The following is a 22058-nucleotide window of genomic DNA, read 5'->3' as shown; positions in this document are numbered from 1 at the left end:
GGTTCAATTTTTAGTCTCAATCCTATTGAAATTGTATGTTAATGCTAGTTTAAATGTGTGTGCAGAAGACAAGGTCCTTCTATTTCATTCATAATATTCACAGAAAGAAAATATAACTGCTACTGTAGGGTTGAAATTAAAAAAAAAAAAAAGTTTAAGATATTTTATAGTGTCCTGTAAAAAACAAAGGAGCACGGACTCGCACTTTTTGAAGAAAAAAACTGGGTCTTTCTTCTCTCTTTTTTTTTTTTAATCTTTTCTCATTTGAAAAGAAAGAAAGAATATTTTCTCATTTGCTTCAAAAGCTTTGCTATGAATATACTAGAAACTCTCATAGCTCCTACTTCCTGACCACTCTGAACTTTAGCCAGGACAATTATAAGGATTCCCTTGCACTGAGTACTACAGAAATACACAACAAATTTATTTCAACAGCGTCAGGGTTTCGCACACAGGCAGTATGTTATGAGGCTGGAATCCTCATAACCTGTGCCCTGTTCTCAGTCTACTTAACCAAATGTGTTTTTTTTGTTTGCTCCTTTCCTTTCCTTTCCTTTCCTTTCCTTTCCTTTCCTTTCCTTTCCTTTCCTTTCCTTTCCTTTCCTTTCCTTTCCTTTCCTTTCCTTTCCTTTCCTTTCCTTTCCTTTCCTTTCCTTTCCTTTCCTTCCACTTTCCTTCCCGTTCCTTCCCCTTCCTCCTTTCCCTTTCCTTTCCTTTCCTTTCCTTTCCTTTCCTTTCCTTTCCTTTCCTTTCCTTTCCTTTCCTTTCCTTTCCTTTCCTTTCCTTCCACTTTCCTTTCCTTTCCTTTCCTTTCCTTCCACTTTCCTTCCCCTTCCTCCTTTCCCTTTCCTTTCCTTTCCTTTCCTTTCCTTTCCTTTCCTTTCCTTTCCTTTCCTTTCCTTTCCTTTCCTTTCCTTTCCTTTCCTTTCCTTTCCTTTCCTTTCCTTTCCTTTCCTTTCCTTTCCTTTCCTTTCCTTTCCTTTCCTTTCCTTTCCCTTTCCTTTCCTTTCCTTCCACTTTCCTTCCCCTTCCTCCTTTCCCTTTCCTTTCCTTTCCTTTCCTTTCCTTTCCTTTCCTTTCCTTTCCTTTCCTTTCCTTTCCTTTCCTTTCCTTTCCTTTCCTTTCCTTTCCTTTCCTTTCCTTTCCTTTCCTTTCCTTTCCTTTCCTTTCCTTTCCTTCCCTTCCCTTCCCTTCCCTTCCCTTCCCTTCCCTTCCCTTCCCTTCCCTTCCCTTCCCTTCCCTTCCCTTCCCTACTTAACAGATATATTTTAAAGCCTTAGAAACATCCCATAGTATAATAGTACGAAGTTTGTATTAATACATATTTTCTTACATACAGTGTAGGGAAAGGGGGAACAAGAACCCAGTCTTGGTATAATTCAGAAAAGTAATTGACATTGGACAATAAATAGGCCATAAAATACCTGTTAAGCCTTATCTCCTCTGAACTTTAAAAGTTTTCGAGGTAGTGAGTTATCCCATTAAAATAATTATTTCTAAAAGATATGGCATGTAAATGCTTTTCATACATCTTTGACCAGAAAAATAACTTTTGAGTCATAGATCATGTCTATAAAATCTCTGGAACAACCTGAGGCCTGCCTGCAACACCACTCTGTGACCCAAGACTTCATTTCTGGGCCAAGTGCTGACTTTCACAGCACACCCAAAGCTGTTCTGCTCATTTTCCGAATGAGCTCGTGGGATCTTCGGTGCAACTGGCAAGTGGATGGGAGTTTGGAGTATGTACTGTGAGTCTTCTCACGTGAGGACAGCTGAAGAAAAAACAGCTTAAGCAGATACAGGTGAAGTCTTTAAACTCCAGAAAGATTGTGTTTCTGCCACCTTTTATATACATATCCATAATATATATGTACATGTATGCATGTATTTTGCAGTCAGTCTAAAATAGCTGGCTACGCAACACTTGAACTCTTGCCATGGAAGACCTATTAAAGTTATGACACAGGTTTTACACAAATTTAAAGTTTCTGCTGAAGGAGTACAAATTCCAGCTATCTTGAAAAAGTCTGTCACAAGAATTCCCCAGAATCCAACATCTAAGAGATACTGCTACAGCTGCAAGTCTTTGCTGCAGCAGTAAATCATCAAGGCCCAAGGACGCCAGCAAGGCAACAAAAAGGAGTATTTAATGTAAGAGCTCCCAGGCTCTTGAGCCTTTTTCCAGGTTTCAAACCTCATGCCGCCCCTCTCAGCACCAGCAGGACATCTCCTCTTGTGACGAGGATGGGCACAACTCCTTTTGGGGGGATAAAAGCAACCAAACCAAAACAACAGGAGATCATAGAATCATAAAATCATTATGGTTGGAAAAGACCTCCAAGATCATCTGGTCCAACCACCTCCCTACCACAAACATCACCCCCTAAAACATGTCCCTAAGTACCACATCCAACCTTTCCTTAAACACCCCCAGGGACGGTGACTCCACCACTTCCCTGTGCAACCCATTCCGATGCCTGACTGCTCTTTTTGAGAAGAAATGTCTCCTCATTTCCCACCTGAACCTCCTCTGGTGCAACTTGAGGCCATTCCCTCTTGTTCTGTCTCTAGTTATCAGTGAGAAGAGGCTGATGCCTCCTTTCAGGTAGTTGTAGAGAGCAATGAGGTCTCCCCTGAGCCTCCTCTTCCCCAGACTAAACAACCCCAGTTCTCTCAGCCGCTCGTCACAGGACTTTTGCTCCAGGCCCTTCACCAGCTTCGTAGCCCTTCTCTGGACACGTTCCGGGGCCTCGATGTCCTTCTTGTACTGAGGGGCCCAAAACTGAACACAGTACTCGAGGTGCGGCCTCACCAGAGCAGAGTACAGGGGGACGATCACCTCCCTGGTCCTGCTGGCTGCACTATTCCTGATCCAAGCCGGGATGCCATTGGCCTTCTTGGTCACCTGGGCACACTGCCAGCTCATGTTCAGGCGAGCATTAATCAGCACCCCCAGATCCTTTTCCTCTGCACAGCTTTCCAGACACTCTGCCTCAAGCCTGGAAGTGTCACATAGGGTTGTTGTGACCAAAGCGCAGGACCTAGCACTTAGCCATGTTGAACCTCATCCCTGTCCAGGTCCCTCTGCAGGGCCTTCCTACCCTCCGGCAGATCAACACTTCCCCCCAGCTTGGTGTCAACTGCAGACTTACTGAGGCTGCACTCAGTTCCCTCATCCAAGTCATCAGTAAAGATATTAAAGAGGATGGGCCCCAACACTGACCCCTGGGGAACACCACTGGTGACCTGTCACCAGCTGGATTTCACTCCCTTCACCACCACTTTCTGGGCCCAGCTGTCCAGCCACTTTTTAACCCAGCAAAGAGTGTACCTGTCCAAGCCATGGGCTGCCAGCTTCTCCAGGAGAATACTGTGGGAGACCATGTCAAAGGCCTTGCTGAAGTATAGGTAGGCTATGTCAGCAGGCTTTCCCTCATCCACCAGGCGGGTCACCCGGTCATAGAAGGAGATGGGGTTGGTCAGGCAGGACTTCCTTTTCATGAACCCATGCTGACTGGGCCTGATCCCCCGGTTGTCCTGCACATGCTGTGTGATTGCATTCAAGATGAGCTGTTCCATCACCTTTCCTGGCACCGAGGTCAGGCTGACAGACCTGTAGTTCCTGTAGCTCCTCCTTACGACCTTTCTTATAGATGGGAGTCACATTAGCAAGTCTCCAGTCATCTGGGACTGCTCCAGATTACCATGACTGCTGATAGGTGATGGAAAGTGGCTTGCAATCACATGCCATGCTGTGTAATGTGCTCACATTGCTTGAGCAGGGGGGTTGGACCAGATGATCTCTGAAGGTCCCTTCCAGCTTCAACCATTCTGTGATTCTGTGATCCACCAGCTCTCTCAGCATCCTTGGCTGGATCCCATCTGGCCCTGTGGACTTCTGACAGTCCAGGTGGAGCAGCAGGTCTCAAACTGTTTCCATCTGATTCATGGAGGGGTTCTTCTGCTCCCTGTCCCATACTTCCAGGTCGGGAGGCTGAGTACCCTGAAGATAAGTGGTCTGGCTAGTAAAGACAGATGCAAAGAAGGCATTAAGAACCTCAGCCTTTTCCTTATCCTCAGTAGTCATGTTCCCCCCTGCATCCTGTAAAGGATGGAGATTCTCCTTGCCCTTTCTCTTACTGTGAATATATTTGTAAAAACATTTTTGTTATCCTTTACAATAGTGGCCAGGTTGAACTCATGACAGGCTTTAGCATTCCTGATTTTTTGCCTGAATATGCTGGTAATTTCCTTGTGCTCTGCCTGAGTTGCCTGCCCCTTCTCCCAGCAGACATAAGCTCTCTTTTTCCCCAGGAAACTCAGCAAAAGTTCCCTGCGATGCGTTGAAAGCAGAAAGTTCTGAAAACTGGGTAAGTCTCCATATGTGGAGGGAAAAAAAAAAAAAAAAAAGACGTGTGGTTGGGGAGAGTTATCCGGAGGGTGCCGAGGGTGCGGAGGGGTTAAGCCCCGCCGAAACGGGGCGGAGGCAGCCCGGCCGGGCTCTGCAGCCGCCGCCGCCCCGCGCCTCGCCATGGGTCCGGCCGTGCGGCGGGGCTGAGCGGCGTCCCCCGGCCATGTCGCAGCGGGGGGACGGCGACCTCCCCGAGCACTCGCCGCAGGCCCAAGGCGCCGTGGCCGAGCTGCGGCGGCGGGCGGACGCAGAGCCCGGGCAGCGCTGGCCCCAGCCCCTCAGCGACGCCTTCCTGCTGAGGTTCCTGCGAGCCCGGGACTTCAACGTGGACCTGGCCTGGAGGGTAAGGTGGGGAGGGGAGCCTCGCACCCCGGGGGTCCCCTCGTGTCAGCCCGCGGGCAGAGCAGGTCCCGGGTGGGCTTGGAAATGGAGGCTGAGGGGCTCCCCGGGGGCGGATGGGTGGGTGATGCGTGCTGCTTGGGTGTTTTGTGGGTGTAGTGAAATGTTGGTCATGGAGCAACGTGGGAGCAACGCTGCAGAAAGGTGCGGTGCCACCGCCAGCTTGGTGCGACCCCACCAAAAGCCATAAAGGTTATGGTAAATGTGGTAAGGTCACAGCTCGGCTCAGGGAGCAGCATCCTTGCAAGGGCATCCTTGAGTATCCTGTTTAGGCAACCAGCACCTAGTACACCTGCTGGTTTTGTTACACGTTTAGAATAACCCTAGTGTAAAGCTATCAGTAATAAGTTCCTTTCTCTTAGAGTTTGATTGTTTAACACCTTTCAGGCTTTGGTAAGTTTTGTTGCCTTCCTGGCTGTTTGCATGGCTTTTTGCCCTATAGACAGTGAGTGCCTATTTTCAGTATCTAAAGGTACAAATTATAATTAATTGTTTCCTCCTTTACATAAAGGAAACCACTAATCCACTAATCCTTCTCAATAGAAAGTATTTCTGAATCTTCCCAGGGCAAAAGCATTTATTTGCTTGTGCCACTTGGGAACTGTGTTTCCATGGAGCGTGATGCTGATGACAAAGCATCAAACAACAGACCCCACCTTTTATTTTCTGACTTCTGTGTGCTGTAGATCTTCCAAGTTCAGTGTCTCGTGTCGCCACAACTGAAGATTGTTTGCATGTGGGTATACTGCAGGATCAGGGTGGCTAAACAAGAATGTGAGAAAATGTATGATGCTTTTAATAACAATTAGCTTAAAAATGTATTTTGTGTTCACCTCGCTTGATTCATAACATTGGCATTACAGCTTTGAATCATCCCTCCTCAGCAGAAGAACAAGCAAGTCAATCCAGATTCCTCTGGCTATTCATGCATCTCACTTTTGCTTGAAGTTCATGAGATTGGTTATATCATCTGTGCAGTAGCAATTGTAGGACTGTGCTGTTCTTTTATTTCTTTCCCAACAAAAGCTGTTCCCCCCCTGATATTACTAGGTTCCAAAAAGTAGAGCTTAATGAAGGTAATGTGCACTCCTACATGTGTTGCAATACTTGAAGTTAATAATCCCGTAGACAAGGCAGTGTCACTTCAGAATTTGGTCCATACGTTTCTTGTGATAAGTTGTGAGATGTTATAGATGAGACTACTCTTCAAGAGCGTAAAATTGAAGCTAGGTTTAGAGATAGACCCTACAGAGTAGCAGATTTCCTATACTCTGTGAGAGTCAGCCCTCTAGGGCTGGAGACCTGCTTTGGAAGAACCAAGTCTTTTTAGAATCTCTTTAGAATTTCTGGGTCTCTACTGGTTATGAACTCTCTAAAGTTCTTGTTTGGACCCTTCTTTGTTCTGAGAGATTTTGATGATCAAAACCCACACGTTTAATCTTTCCACCTAAAATTTCTTTCTCCAAATGCAACTCGTACTTAATCTTCCACATACCAGCTGACACTGATTTCTAGGTTACTTCTCTTTGGAAATAGCATGGGAAGAACACAACAAACACATAAACACATTCTTTTTTTTTTTTTTTTTTAATATCTGCAGTCAACATGTTAAAAAGCCTATGAGAATTATTGTGCAAAAGTCTGTGGTGGTCATAAGATGAATATTCGTCCAACCCACGTGTGACCTTATGCAGAGGTTATAGGTTACATTAGTACTTCATCAAGACAGAGCCCTCCTCCCGTCTGTCTAGACAGTGGGTGCTCCTCCCCTCCTGGTTAGATGTCCCCTCTCGGTTTGGAGTTGAGGCTGACACAGCCCCTTTTCCCCACTGGGCTTCTGTGTACTACTGCATAGCACTTGTAGAGCAGCTAAGGGATAATCAGAGTCTGTGGCTCTGTCAATGCTTGTGACCAAAAGACTGCAAGCTCTTCTCAAGCATCCTTCTTGGCATGGGCTTATACTTAACCTTAAATATTAATTCAGAGTCTGGCCACTGACCAAACTGTCTCTTGATGCATGCTTGGTTAATATGTGAGACAGATATCCGATTATTGGCCTCTCTGGAATTTCAGTTTATCAATGTTTGGATATCTTTCAGAAAATAATAATTTGGTAGATAGTGAAAAGACATTCAATTTCTGAGTCACTTATGTTAACTTATTGGAACAGAAATGTTTTACATTTTCCTGTTGGCAATTCCAGACTTGTTTCAAAGTACTGATCTATTGATATATACGTATGACATGCTAGAAAAAAATCCACCACTGAAACAAGTATTTGGTGCTGAAGAACTCACAGAAGAACTAGACCTGTCTGTATGCTTTAAAGTCAGTGATATATTTAATTAAGCACAGTAGCAGACTGTTCTTGTTTTAGAAGAAAATCCTTTTCCAGCATTTTGAATCACAGGAAAGATTAATTTTGGCCAAATGCCTTATCTTTGAAAGTGGTTGGAGATGTATGCGTGAACCCTAACCACTTAAGTACAGCCTCCGGAAGAAGAGGTGAAATTAAGCAGATACCTTCCACTATGGGATTTCAAAGCATGAATGCTATCCATGAGAATGTGTTAAGATGAAATCCTTAAATCCTATATGAAATCCTGTCACAGATTTGTCTCCAGAAATAAACAGAAAGTCTGTTGACACAGGCTAACAATAACTGTCAAATAACATATCAAACCCTGAATAAGTCAATAAGACAGTTGTCCTGTGAGACTTCAAAGCAATGCTTACATCCCCAAAACATTAACACCTAGAAGGAATGGTGTTACATTGTCACAGCATCTTCTACTTGTGGCTTTGTAATCACCCTGAGAAATAAAGGTAGGGGTCAGATGTTAATCATAGAATATCACAAGTTGGGAGGGACATGCAAGGATCGTAGGACTCCACAAAGGACTACATAAAAAATAGACCATAAGTCTGAGAGCATTGTCCAAACGCTTCTTGAACTCCGGCAGCTTGGTGCTGTGACCGCTGCCCTGGGGAGCCTGTGCCAGTGCCTGACCACCCTCTGGGTGCAGAACCTTTTCCTAACACCCAACCTGAACCTCCCCTGTTGCAACTCCATGCTGTTCCCTTGAGTCCTTTGGAGAGAAGTGGCCATTACTGTGGCTGATACCAGCAATTCAAGCTGGAAGCAAATACATTCTGCTTAAGTTATATAGAAATCAGAGAATCACAGCATAATTTAAGTTGGAAGAGATCTCTGTAGATCACCTAGTCCAAACTCCTGCTTAGTGTGGGACTCCTGGTTAGTGTGGGTCCACATAGCAGATTAGTCAGGGCACTGAGCAAACCTGTTGAGTCATGTTTTGAATGCTGCAAAAGATTTCAGTCTGGATATAAATTCATACCGGACCTGAGCATGTTGTTTGCTTGTTCATTTGTACAGGTATACCTATGAACTATATGTGTTTTAAACTGAAAAGTGGGTCATGGGAATCCATTAATTAGGCTAAAGCAATGTGTTTTGTTTTTTTTTAATGTGCCATCTATGTTTGACTTTCTTGCTGTAATCAAAGGTAGTGTCACAGTAAAATTCGGTAAAAACGCATCATTGAAATGCTTTTCCTAACACACCACTTAAACTTTTTTAAGCATACTTTTTAGAACACTCAAAACCATCTGTATATCTAGGATCCTTTTAGAGTTCTGGTTGACACAAAGGCATATAGCTGGACTCATTCTTTGCCCTGCATTTGATTTATGGAGGAAACTTTATGCTGCAAGTAGGTTGCATAGAAAATCTAGGATATACGGTGTGTGTCAAACATACTGCTGTATGTGCATACTGCATGTATACTTGCATAGTGTCTGAATACTGCTGGATTTCAGGCTTTATCTCTGAGGATCTTCACAGCAGGCAAATATAAATACTAAGTTCAAACCAGTTACTTGGCTGATTTTCTTACCTTTCGTCAATGAGAGATTTGATAAAAAGGGTGGAAGAGGCCCTGGTAGGTTCTCTGAACTGTCTGTTGAGGAAACAAATCAGTCGGCCACTCTTCCCTTTGTGCTAAGCCAAATGCCTAAACTTATGCATGTGCCAGACTTCTCCTAGCTGGTAATACATGTGGAATTAGGGAAGTTCTGTGTCCATATACTGGTATAGAATTTAAAATATTTGTATATACTCTATATTTAAATTCTGTGTGTAGATGAAAGTGCATATATAAAAATTGTAAAATACATACACACCTTTTTGCATATATTTATGTTTATAGTGGTTCTGTAACAAACACTGTTTTCTAGTTCTTTTAATTCTAAGTAAAGTACTAAGTTCACCTTTCTTTGTTTTGCATCACATGAAACTAGGATTAATCAGTAACATTTCTATCTCCCATGTTCAGAAATCTGGAACTATCCCCAAAAGACCTCAGGAAAAAGCTCTTAATTAATGCTTAACTCCAGACAGTGGAGTTTTTCATCCAGCTTTACCGATTTATCAAGCTATCTTGCATCTATTTTCAGATGCTCAGCAGCTTCTAAGTAGGTTATTCAGTTTGTAAACACAGATAATTACACATTGAGATGTTTTCCTTGTAGGTGCATGAGACATTTTTATTACATTTACATTGCATTTATCCACTGTAATCCATGCTTCTGTTTTTCCTGATTATATTAAGTTGCTTTATCTTCTGCATTCAGACTGATTATTATATATAAAGTTTACATTTCTCCCTGCTGCTTTTGCTGAAAAAAAGTTTCCTATGTTTTAAATATTCCACATGAATTTCTGCATTTAAACAATGTTAAATATTTTCAAAATAAAGTAAAACTGTAAGTATGTACTGATAATTTTTGAATTTTGAATATATAGGAATTACTCAAATAAGTAGCTCTGTGTGACTGGAGTATGTCCAGCTGCTAAGAAAGTGATTGTTTACATAAATAAAGACTGAAAGAAAATATCTCCTAACTAGCTGCAGATGCTGTGGAGGATTGCTAACCTTTACTTCAGCCATAAATCACTATTTCAGGTAATTAAATCACATGGTTTCAAAATCTGAGAGCAATTTACTTCGTACCTTCCTGGACAAGGGAGGTACGGTTGGAGTTTAGCCATGTCTATGTAAAAAGATGTAGCATTTGCCCACGTCATGGAAGGTGTCAGAAGTGTTCCAACCATATATTTATTGCTGAATGGACAGCCAGTAGGTAAATTATATCTTTCGTAAGGCTCTTTAGTGTGTCGCAAGCTGTGAACGCCTTTTGTTTGCTCCCCAGGTTCAGAACTTGAGCTCTTGCTGTTTTTAGCTTGGGAAAGGTTAATGCTCATGAAAGGAAGAAACTAACTGTACTGACAAATTGGGATTATTCAGGGGACTGTATGAACATATTTTTATTCGCATCTTGGTTTTGGCAGGCAGCTCTTCAGAGAACTGTGTAAAACATTTAAGTAATCGTTAATTATTTCATTATGTTGTGGTACAACTGAAGTTAGAAGAAAAGGGACAAAAGATGAAGGTACAGATGTTTGGTTAGCTTTTTGAGGGCGTTTGTGTATTTTTGCTGCTCTTTAAGCATCTGTGTTGGAAAGACAAAGGAAAAGAACAGAGTATGTTAACAATGCTGTCTGGTTGCCGTAAAAAAGTGCCCTTTGTTGGTGCTGGACTCTTTACAGAGCAAGATAGCCATGGCACCTCATCTGGCCTATTTTTGCAATCACAGTGAATTTCTGTTCCAGAGATTAACTTCTTTTCCCCCACTACTTCCCCACCGCCTGTTTTGTTTGGTTGTTAAATTAGCCTAGACTAGAACATATATAAGACTTTAAGTAAAATTCTTTAGCACTTAAATGTTTCTTTTTTTACAGTGTATGTTTTAGGATGAGGCTTTTATCAACTTGTTCATTGCCAAATCAAATGGGATTTTAGTTTGGCAGATGAACTCTCTCATTTTTGTACCTATAAACACTTATTTATAGGTAATACTTCCAGGAAGGATATAGATAATTGCTGAACAGTGCATCATGTATTTGTAAATAAATTATGTCAACAAGCAATAATGCCCTGTAAATAGTTCCCGCACAACAATGTTTGAGAGACCTTTAAAATAACTCAGGACCTTTGTCTAAGAAGAGCCTTAAGCTGAAGAAAAATGGTATGTTGTATACGAAATGATACAAGAAACTTGAAAGTAGAAGGAAGAATAAGAAATTACTGCTAAGACTAATTATCTAGCATAAGCGGGCTATGAGGTACACAATGGTGAGTCTTTGGTTTCACTCTTGAGTCTGTAGCTACGCTGATGCTGTGATGTTCCAAGGGATGGATTCAGTATCCACTGAGGTTCCTTCCAACCATTCTATGAAGATGGTGAAGAAAATCATCCTTGCATAGATAAATGTTGTTATTTATTAAAGGTTATGTTTTATTAGCTGGAGCTGACGGCTCTTTTAACTCCACTGCTTCTGTTACGGAATGTGGTATAACTTAGAGATGAGTAAATACAAATTAACAGGAATAAAAGTGTGTTGGCTGATGTTTTGCTTTTGCTGAGCATACTCAATTTGTGAAACTGTACGGAGTTGGACGATTGTTTTTTGTTGTTTGATGAAATACATTAGCAATTTGAAAGGCTAGCCTGTGTGTGCTACCTTTGAGATTTAAACCTGCATGTGAGTTTGTTGTGAAATGAGGTACTGAAAAATTCTGATTCACTTAGATCCTTTGAAAATCTCAGTTAGGAGCCTAAACTGTAGCTATCTAGGAAATTCTAATACAAAATTTAAATTATTTTCTAGAGCTATCCCTCTACTCTACAAAGTCATTGCTGGACAATTTAGCACAGCAGAGGTAGATTATAGCTGATGAATTTACAGAAAGCTTTTTAGAAAAAAATCCTCTGTAACTCCTTACTTACCTATTCAAAATGTCGCAAATAAACTTCAGTTGCAGGGCATAGCAGTTCCTTTTCTCTACCACCACTTAATTTCTTTATTTTAAAAGGGAAGCAGTAATTAAACTGGGAAATTGGAAGTAGTGTATCACCTATTTAATTTTTCACAATCCATCTCAACAATAATCTTTCCCAGTATTATCTGTAATTCCTCTACCTAGATGTTACTTCAGAAAGAAACACCTTTAATTGACTCTTCCTTAGATTTAGACCATTTCTTTCAACACATAGTCCTTCCTATCCTTTAGAAGAGCCTGCATATTATGCTGCCTTCCAGCCTGAGGAACAAGGGCAGCAATCGTGTTCCTGACAATGGGCAGGATCTCTGTTTTAGCAAAATGGATTCTTGCTATTTCCACTCTGGGGTCTAATACGTAATGGGAGAGATGAATCCACTACACTGTTGTGTTTTGTAATTTCAGAGAGATAGGAAGGACTTTGAAAATGTGCTTAAGATACGCTGATGACCATATGTGTTTCAAACAGTAAAATGAAATTATTAATAATTGTGTGTACAAAATGGGCCCAGACTTTGGAGGGAGGAGAGTGAGGAGGGAATTTTCCTCTGTAAGACTTTGTACGTCTTTTCCAAGTTCCACAAACCCTGAATGAATCTGATTCATTATCAAACTGAATAATCCTAAATGTAACCGAGAAACTGTTTTTTTTTTTTTTTCCCAGATATATTTTACATAGAAACTACTGGTGCTTTCTACATAGTCCAATTTTCTTTTCCGATGTAAAATTAATAACTGGAGTCCATTAACAAGTTGATAGAATTCTAAATTCATAATGACTTGCTCATTTGATGAAGGATAGCAGCCTTCTGCTTCTGGGAGTGATTTTCTTAAATTGCACAGTGAAATGATAGCTAATTTGATGAATTAAACCTCTGACTGTGACCACATGTTGAAAATCACATTTTTAACTGTGATTTTTATGTAATACCTGATGCATATCTGACATGCACATTTATTTTTTCCAGTTACTGAAGAATTACCAGAAGTGGAGAATTGAATGCCCAGAAATAAGTGCAGATTTACAACCATCTTCCATTCTTGGTCTTTTGCATGCTGGCTATCACGGAGTCCTGAGATCAAGAGACCCATATGGAAGCAAAGTTCTAATATACAGAAATTGGTGAGTGACAAAATTTCTTGGACCTGTTTCATACCTGGTTCTTGCACTAATGTTTTTGTGTGTGTTTTTGTTTGTTTCTTTAATTATCACAATTTCAGCAGCAAAAAAGTATTTTATGGGTACAACACCGCAAGTTGATAAAATTGAAGATGGTATCAGAATATCTTAACTAGAAAAGTAACGTATTTATTGCTCCCTGATAAAAGTACCTTCATATTAAGATAAAGATGGATTCATTGAGCTGCAACAGTTATATCATTTGACTTCTAACTAGTATGGCTAAAGCTATACGATCTTTTATGATGGACTGATTTTCTTTTAAATAGAATTATTGTCTGCATCAAAAAAAGTCTTAAAGCTAAAAGCCTGAAGGTTAAAAACCTAACACTTACAAGAATATGCAGTTATTTGGCCTTGAGTTTCCAAACAGTAATTTTGTTCCTATGGGAATTTTCAAAGCTGTATGCTAAGATTGTGCTGGTGCAGATGCAGCACGGAGGGGAGAGATGGAACAGAAAAAAGGCACACGTCTAGCCATGTACCAACATTCAGCTTATGTGAGGATGAGTTCACTGGGTTTTCACCATTTAGACATACGTAGCTGAGGAGTCCTGTATAAGATACACTCTGAACATCCTTGGTTTGTATGATGCACTCCCCAAAATCTTTTAAAAAGGTTTTGATGACATAGTTTAAAAAGGTAGATCACATGGTGCCATACTTATTTGTGGTTGTGTTGGACGTAGAAATGATTTTTGTCAACTTTCAAATAATTGTTTTAATATCAGGTCATCTAGCAGAAGGAAAGGCTTTTCTTTGAAAAGTTGTGCTCTCTGAAGATTGTGTCCAGGGTTAATGCTCATACCATGCAATTCTTTTCTCAGGCCTCAGAAATGAAAATGGGATTCACTGAATCTTGGCAGTATTACTGTACTGAAGAAAAATTATATGAATTGGCTATGAATTGATGATCTGTGGCTTCTTTCAGGAGTTCCTGAAGGCCATAGACAATGATTAGCCCATTTGAGCTATACTGTGCTTCATTTTGTGTTCTGCTGAAATGACAGTTACTGACTTAAGCCATTCCTGTCAAAATCTTCTACTGGAGTCTACAGTAGATGTCACATACTCTGGTACCATCTACAGAAATAGCATGAAAGATGAGTGATAGAACAGGCACAGAAAAGAATTTCTGTACTGGAAAATCTGTTTAGTTCAGAACCTTTGATATAGCTAGTTACTTTTTCCTGAGAAGAACATTAGAAGCAGTAGCAAGTGAAAGTACAGGTGTATGTTGTACGCTTGTGGTAATGCAGTGCAATCTTATTTACTCTTCAGGACAATGGGATCCCAAGTTATTTACAGCATATGATGTGTTTCGTGTAAGTTTGATCACATCTGAACTCATTGTAAAGGAGATTGAAACTCAGAAGAATGGAGTCAAGGCTATCTTTGATCTTCAAGGGTGGCGATTTGCTCATGCATTTCAAATCAGTCCAGCAGTGGCCAAGAAAATTGCTGCTGTGCTCACAGTAAGTATGACATACTGCTTTATGTTACTTCACTGCTATAACTCCCGATTTTTCTTCCAGTGTAACTTATGGTAATTTTTCCTTCCATAGACATTTTTAGAGGTCATGCAGTTTGAAAGAACAAAATCTTAAATCCATGAAATGTCAAACAGCTGAGGCATAAGCTGTGCTCGATTTGACTTAAAGTATGTTCTTGTATAGCAGCAAATGCCCTTTAACCTCTGATGTTTTATTAGAATTCCACTGACCTGTTACAATACAGGAATTTCATGAGTAGATGAAGCCTACTTTTGTAAGGATCTTTTCTGTTCTACTCTTTTGTACATTAACTTGACACTCAAAGCTTTTTTTCCGCACCCCCGACTGAGACTCAGAGAAGATGAGAAATAGCATGTGCTAGGAGCATTTAAGAGCAAGAGAATACTAACTTGTTGGCCAGTATGGATGATGCTACATGACCATCCATGTGCTACCAACAGTGTATAATATTTGTTTTGCTTGCTTTTCCCACCAACATGAGCATTATTTTGTGCAAGTTAGTGCTACCTCACCTCCTGACTTTAACAAAACTTGTAGGGACCTTACTGTCTTTAAGACTTTCCTTTCTGTCAAATTCAGTTGAATTTTGCTGATAAATTTGGAAAAAAAAAAGAGGGGAAGGAGACAGAATTGACAAGCAAGCTACACGGTAGTGGTGTAATCCTGTTGTCCTTCTGAAGTTAAGCTAAAAATCAGTAATAATAAAACTGTTAACCTATGATGTAGAAATGAGCTATGGACATAATCTCTCATTTTGATTTGGTAAGGTTCACATCTGAGGTTGAGTCAAAGCTTAGTCAGTGAGCTAATAGCATCGGAACTTCATCCATTCTTCATTTTTGATATTTACTGTAGAACTTCAATGAATCTAACAGGTCTTCCCCATTTTTTTGCCTTTAGAATAAGAGAAATCATATTCATATGAATTCTGGGCCAGGTCTCACAAGAACAGCCATTGAGAGTGTTTTATTCTATTTCTGAAGTAGTAAACTAGTTACTAGTAATTTTATGACCTTGAAATTGAGAGCAAAAATTATGTAGAATTATATTTGCAATTAAATCTGAAGGTTTCAATCCATTACCTCGAACCAGGAAATTCTTTGAATGGAATGTTTCCATCTTGACTTATTTCAGATTTATTGTATGCTTTTCAGGCTTCTAAAGGCTTATTATAGCTATTGAAAAAGAGAGGAAAAACATATTGTGTTTCCAGTGTTGTTTTCTTGTATAAGGAATCAACTTAACTGGTTGTTGGTGTTTTTTTTGTTGTTGTTTGTTTGTTTGTTTTTAAGATTCTTTTCATCTTTCTAACTGGGTTTATATAGTTCCCCCAGAGGTTATTTTAGTGTTGATCAACAAGTTTATAAGAAAAAACAGGAACATTGTTTTCAACTCTGTGTTTTTCTTAAGAAATGTATCTTTCTTCAAATTATTATCCTGCATGAAGAAACAGTAGTTAATATAAAGGAAATAAATGCAATACAGAGTGGAAAGTATAGTACCGCCAGTAAGGAACTTCATCTTGAAAAATCTGTTATCCACAGGCAAAACCAAATTGTTCTGTGAAGAACAAGATAGTAGACTTTAAACATATGATAACACATAATAACGTGTAGTAAACCTAAAACCTGACAGTTTTGAGGTCTTTATCATACATTAAAATCTAACAGAATTTGCACTTAAGAAATGCATGTGGTTGTTTTTTTTTTTAATTTTTATTTTCCTTAGCCATAGAATAGTACATGAAATAAGGAGAAAAGGACTACTGTATTAGTGGGAAGAACTGTTTGTGACAAGTGCCATTTTTATAAGCAGAAAAACTCTGGTTGCAGTAGTAGTAGTAGGTGGGATATTAATGGAAGCTATTTTTTCCCCATTGCATAATACTGTCTTTGAGCACTGCTGTACTTCCTTTTAACTTGCAAAGTTGTGGGACTTCTTGATGAATCTTGAATCCAACTAGCAGTATTTCAAACTATAAAGTCTGTATAGAAGATACAATTTTAATTTTATGACAGTAGTCTTACTGTAAAACTCAACTTCTGTCTTGGGCAAATTCTTACAAATTTCAAGACTCTTCTCTGGATAATATTTTATTATATTATTTTATTATATCTATTTTAATTTATTATATTTTATTTAACTTAAAGATAGCAACTTTGATAGTTTGTGTGTGTATACATATATATATATATATATATGTATATATATATAAAAGAAAAAAAATACGTATTTTCCTCCAGGTTCTGATTTGCCAATGAAAACAAATGGCTAGATAGCTTTTTGGTAAAGGAGCAGCAGGATCTCTGCTGTGAAGAACTGTACCTCGGAGGAAGAGCTTAGCACAAGCTTCATGTGCATTACTTATCTGCAATTCGGTTTTCACGCTTGTTTTTTTAAGTCAGCCTCTTCATATACTGATTTTTTTTTTCTTTCTAATTGGAGGAACAAGAAATGTTTTTCTAAGCAATGTAAACTAAGAGCACTCCAAAGTGCAGGAATTAGCAAGGTCAGGAGGAATTCCCTAACCTATGGACTAGGTAGTCTTCACAGATTTGTCCTTAACAATAGAATCTTTTCAATAATTTCTTTTTCTCATGCTGTTTTTCATGTATGTTGACAGGATTCCTTTCCACTAAAAGTTCGAGGTATCCACTTGATTAATGAGCCTTTATTCTTCCACCCAGTCTTCGCTCTAATTAAGCCTTTTCTCACTGAAAAAATAAAGCAACGGGTGAGTGCACACAAACATTTCTTTCTACCACAAAACCCCTACATTACAATCTGCAGCATTTCCTTTAGGATCTGAATACTGAAGAGGATACATCATGTTTATGTTTTAATGCTGTACCGGCCTCTGGAATCTAATTGTAAAACATTCACAGTTACCAATAATGTGAGAGTTGCAAGTGTCTGCTGTTGTCAGTGCTGTAAAGATTAAAAAAGCCCACAGTAACTCAAGAGGGATTAAATAACTTGCTTGAAGTCACACAGCAAAACTTCTGCAGAATTAGGAAGAAATAGGTCCCAGATCTCCTAGTACTCAGTCTATAAATGCCAGTGAGAAATTGTCACTGAACAGTAATATTATGCTCCAAGTTGTGCAAAATTAGTAGAAGACAGCTATCTAGTTCTGAAAAAGCTGCAGAGGCATTTATGCATCAATAAAGAGGTCAGGCTGAAGTTCAAATTTGTTTTCCAAACAGCTTCTTAGCTGTTGCAAATTGTTTTATGGTTTTAAATTGGAAAACTCTGCGTTTGGATGCAAAAGCATACCAAGAATTCTGGAAGAATTCTAGTTTATTGCAATACAGGAAGGATATTGAAAGTTTCAGCTGGCAGAAGAGGAAATGCCGTGGAGTGTTAACAGCAGAGCTAAGGTACAAAATAAACAGCACAGTCTTTTGCTATTTTCCCTCTGAGGCCTCCTTGTCTCAGCACATGGATCTTGTGCATTTACAGTAGCCGCTGCACTCCAGGACAGTAGAGCAAGATTTTCCCAGTCACTGATGTTTGCTAGTCCCCTTTTCCTAGCATGTGTGTTTTGTTATGGCAGAGAGGCAGGATTGCTTCTGCCAGTCTTGTGTAGTCGCTCACTGACACACAGATGATAAAGAAAAGAGTATGTTCCAGCAGCCCGATGCTGTGTCCCTTCCCCTGCCATATTAATGTCCATGTAACAGCCCCCTATCACCAGATCCAGCTCAGAGAATCTCAAGGGCTAGAATTCAAAAAGTGGTAAAGAAGACAGATGGACAGTAAAGGCCTGAAAGAAGACAAGCTAAATATCCATGATTCATGGAATGGAACTGGCTTAGAGTTGCAAGTATGAGCTGAAAAGAAACTAGAAGGACCAGTTCCCCATACCTTCATAGTAATAATTACTATTCACTCGTTATCTTAGTGCCCGATGTGGAAGCATTAAAGGCAGCTAGCTACCTTTTGAGTGCATGTGCTTGTAGTCTTTGTGTAATAGTAATCACAGAAAATTCTTGACAATTGTTAATAAGAGGCCTATAAAAGTTTCTGACTGAAAGTAATGAACAAGGCTTCAAATCAGCTGTAATAAAGCAAGAAAAGAACAATTAGAATGGCTGTATTAAAAGGGTTAAAGTGGAGGAGCAGTCCAGGATCTAATTTCATTTGGAACTGAATTGTAAAGACTGAAATGTAAGACTGAGGTATGAATTCTGAATATTTACCTTGGCACCTGTCTGAACTTATATACCTAGCACATAATGTTGTTTGTAAATGCATATAGCAGGACCAGATAGTAATAGCCAGGTGTCGAACATTGTTATTTTTTTCTGAAATGACTGAAAAGCAACTACGTGATACCCATCATGACAAGACCAAACCCCAATATTCCCTGGTTTAGGTCAATTTATCCATATGGGTGTAGTTAGTTTTGGCTCTTGTGCTTGCAGCTGCATAAAATGCAGTTCTCTGGGTTTTAGTCCATGTTCAATCAATCTGCAGACAGTCTGAATAATCATTAAGAAGGACAGAGTTAGAGCATCCATGTGAAACTTGCTTACACAGTACTTTCTTCCTCAGTGAAGGAGCTCATTATGAACACACTTCTTCAGTAGAACCAAGCTGAGGGCTTAAGCCTTTGCATTGAGTTTGTTTGCTGTCTGTTTTCACCCAAGAGTCTAACAGCTGTACTGAAGTAAATGTTTTTCATATATTTTCTTTAGGTGTATATGCATGGAAATAACTACATGCAGAGTCTGACTGAACACTTTCCAGTCAGCATTCTCCCACAGGAATATGGAGGGGAAGGAGTCTCCTTCGAAGAGCTGGCCAAGGAATGGACTGACTTCATAATGTCGTCTGCAGATTATCTCCAGAGCATTTCCCTGGTTGCTCATAAATAACCTTATGGCAGTATTACAGCAGTTCATGAAGACTGGAAGTGGAAATAAGTTTAATATGAAATATTTCATGTAAACTTGAAGTTACTGTAAATGAAATCAGTATGTCTTTGCAGGGCACTGAGGGTTACACTGACTGCACTTTTATACTAACTGGAGTGTATCAGTATGTACATCTGAGGAGACTAATGAATTCTACATGTTTGCAATACTGTTTGTAACTGATTAAGTTGTATGTTTGTAGTTGTGCATTGGATAGCATATTATGGATACTGCTCCTGTTAAGTCATTGGAGAAAACTCCTCTGTAATAACGCAGTCCAGAACCTTACGCTTAGCTCTTTTATCTTGGCTTGTCAAGATGATAAGATACAAAGCCAAATAATTTAAGTAGAACAGAATATGAATGGGGTAGACTAGTTGCAGAAGTATGAATACAGGCCTAATTTACAACTGGGGGAAAGAGGCTGCTTTTTGGATTGATTCTCAGGGAAATGGTTGTTTTGTTAGTTTGCACTGCTAAGATTGCATAGTCAAATTGAGAATTAGTCAGCAATAGTGAAACATTTGTTATCTCTGTGCTGCTTGTGCAGCTTCCCATTTTGTGCTAATTAACACAGTAATCCGCTAGTTTCATAGAGGAAGATGAGAAAAAGACCATGTACATGTTCTTCAGAGGACACCATGAACCAAGAGGAACTGTTAAGAGAGTCAAAAGAACTTTGAAAATTCTGATTTTCTTTCTTCAGAGATACTGTCTGTGAACAAGTTATAAGCAACCCAGTAATGCGAACACTTATTTCCTGCTGTAGAGTGTTAGAGGTCAAGAGCTCTTAGCTGTTTGCAGTATCACTTTGTTTTGAAGGGTGAAGTAAATTGTCCTTCATAGATCTGAGCTTTAGAAATATCCGTTCTGTGGTTTAAGGATGCTTGTACGTCACTTTGAGCCTCAGCTTAGGAATTGCTGGCTATCTTCCTTCTTATCTTCAGGAAAGTAATTGGCAACTTGCCAACTTATGTCATGTTGGGCACTGGATGATTTAACTTTCTGTTGAGTCTTATGTAATGAAAAAATCTGTAGTTATGGAAAATAGATTTTTCTAAGGGACATGATTCATATATGAATACTGTATGTGTATAAGTTGTCACATATATTACATAGCAGTAACATCCTACATTCCCCAGTATTTAATAATCTGAAATGTTAATTTACTTTTGACTGTTTTTTGTTAAAATTCCTGAAATACATCAACTGCTGGAGTTCATTTACACAATTTTTATCCCTCTTTTGTAACAAGTCAGGGGTCTTTACATAAATATTAGATACTTAAGCATTCCATGTGAATGTTCATATAAATGATCAATAATGCTTTACTTCTCAGGTAGCTGGAACTGCTAACTTCAGTTATTTTGAAATCATTAGAACATTGGGATGCTGTATTAATATGTGTTTAGGGGAGAGAAATAACAAAATCTTATTAAGTCAGAAATGTCTTATTTTACTTTATCATTGATACTCTGTTATTGCAAAAGCCAGTGGCAGCTTCTCTTTATTAGCATGAGGAACACCTATGAAAGTCCTATACCATACTTGGTGTTAGTTTCCTCTGATATGGTAAGATAAATGGTACAAAATTCCTTAAAAACTGACAAAGATATTCTATTTTTCAATCCTTTCATTGCCTCAAGTGCATTTTCATTCTTGTCTTTCAGGATATCTTTGAAGCAGAGCCTAAAGCTAAAGAAATTATTTTCCTGATGCATTTTCATATATGCACATATTTCATATCCTTCTTTTTCTCTGATTGAACTATTTTGTGATATGAAAAAAGGTCCTTACATTGATGAGTTCATTGAAATGATTATTATTCTTTATTAGAAAATAAACTAAGTAGCCAGACATCTGGCAATTCTTCAAGAGTTTAACTCAAGTTCCAAATCCTGTATGAACTCGAGAAATGAAAATATTGTCCTAAAGTTTTGCTCCTTCAGTTTTAGTCCTTGAATGTGAACTGCATAAAGAAATTGGCCATGTTTCAGTGAACAGGAAAACTCAGTCTTTTCCTATGAAACCAATCCCTGATTGTTGCGGTTTTATCTGATTCTTGTCTCTTTTAGATTACTTCCGTTATTGCATTTGTATATGTACATGGACAAAATTTATGGATTTTATCTTCATTTGAAGTACACCATCTCAATGAAGTCCAAAGTGTCTTCAAAAATATCCTGGATCTATTATTAAATGGTAACATGAATATATAACACAATGGAGCACTGAATAGTTATTTTTTTCATGAACTGTTAATTATTTTTAATGTTTACATGTTCAGTAGGAAGTCTGTACACAGAACATTGAATTTGCTGCTATTAACGATGATTAAATAATCAGAAAATTTGCATAACATATGGCAAAGGTGGTAGTGTAGTGGGTGGAGGTAGAGCACCCGTGAGCTTTAGAGTAAATAAAATCGTAAGTGCCTTATTCTTCTCTAGTAAGGCCAGAAGTGCCTTTAAAGAAAACAAACGTGCTGTGAAATGCTGATGCAAGTACTGACAAGCGTGATGTAATGCAAAATGTTTTTTAATTCTTTTTTTACATGTTAACACCATTATTATCAATAAACCTCTTCTACCTGAACCGGCCTCCCCTGTCTTTAAGAACTTTATTTTTTTAGCGATATAAACACCTCGCCCGGACCACGTTAGCCCAGAGGGGCCAGGCTCTGCCCCTCGGCCCCGCACACCGCCATTT

At 39.2% G+C, this 22058-nt stretch overlaps 1 protein-coding gene across 2 annotated transcripts; it reads left to right on the top strand.

The window, feature by feature from the left end:
* Positions 1 to 4515: 4515 nt before the first annotated feature.
* On the top strand, positions 4516 to 21949 carry TTPA (alpha tocopherol transfer protein). 2 transcript variants are annotated; one of them, XR_007707845.1, is made up of 5 exons: positions 4516 to 4757; positions 12705 to 12859; positions 14198 to 14391; positions 17054 to 17164; positions 19131 to 21949. XR_007707845.1 is itself a non-coding variant. In XM_035553181.2 (5 exons), the coding sequence occupies exons 1-5, from the start codon at positions 4578 to 4580 to the stop codon at positions 19308 to 19310; spliced, it is 819 nt and encodes a 272-aa protein (XP_035409074.1). In that variant the 5' UTR covers positions 4516 to 4577; the 3' UTR covers positions 19311 to 21943. The 2 variants fall into 2 exon arrangements, 1 of the variants encoding a protein (XP_035409074.1); XM_035553181.2 differs by having other exon boundaries at positions 12705 to 12855; positions 14195 to 14391; positions 19131 to 21943.
* The last annotated feature ends 109 nt before the right edge of the window (positions 21950 to 22058 follow it).

Source organism: Cygnus atratus, chromosome 2, assembly GCF_013377495.2.
Source record: "Cygnus atratus isolate AKBS03 ecotype Queensland, Australia chromosome 2, CAtr_DNAZoo_HiC_assembly, whole genome shotgun sequence".
Classification (NCBI taxonomy): domain Eukaryota; kingdom Metazoa; phylum Chordata; class Aves; order Anseriformes; family Anatidae; genus Cygnus; species Cygnus atratus.
This window is presented reverse-complemented; position numbering and strand designations above follow the sequence as displayed.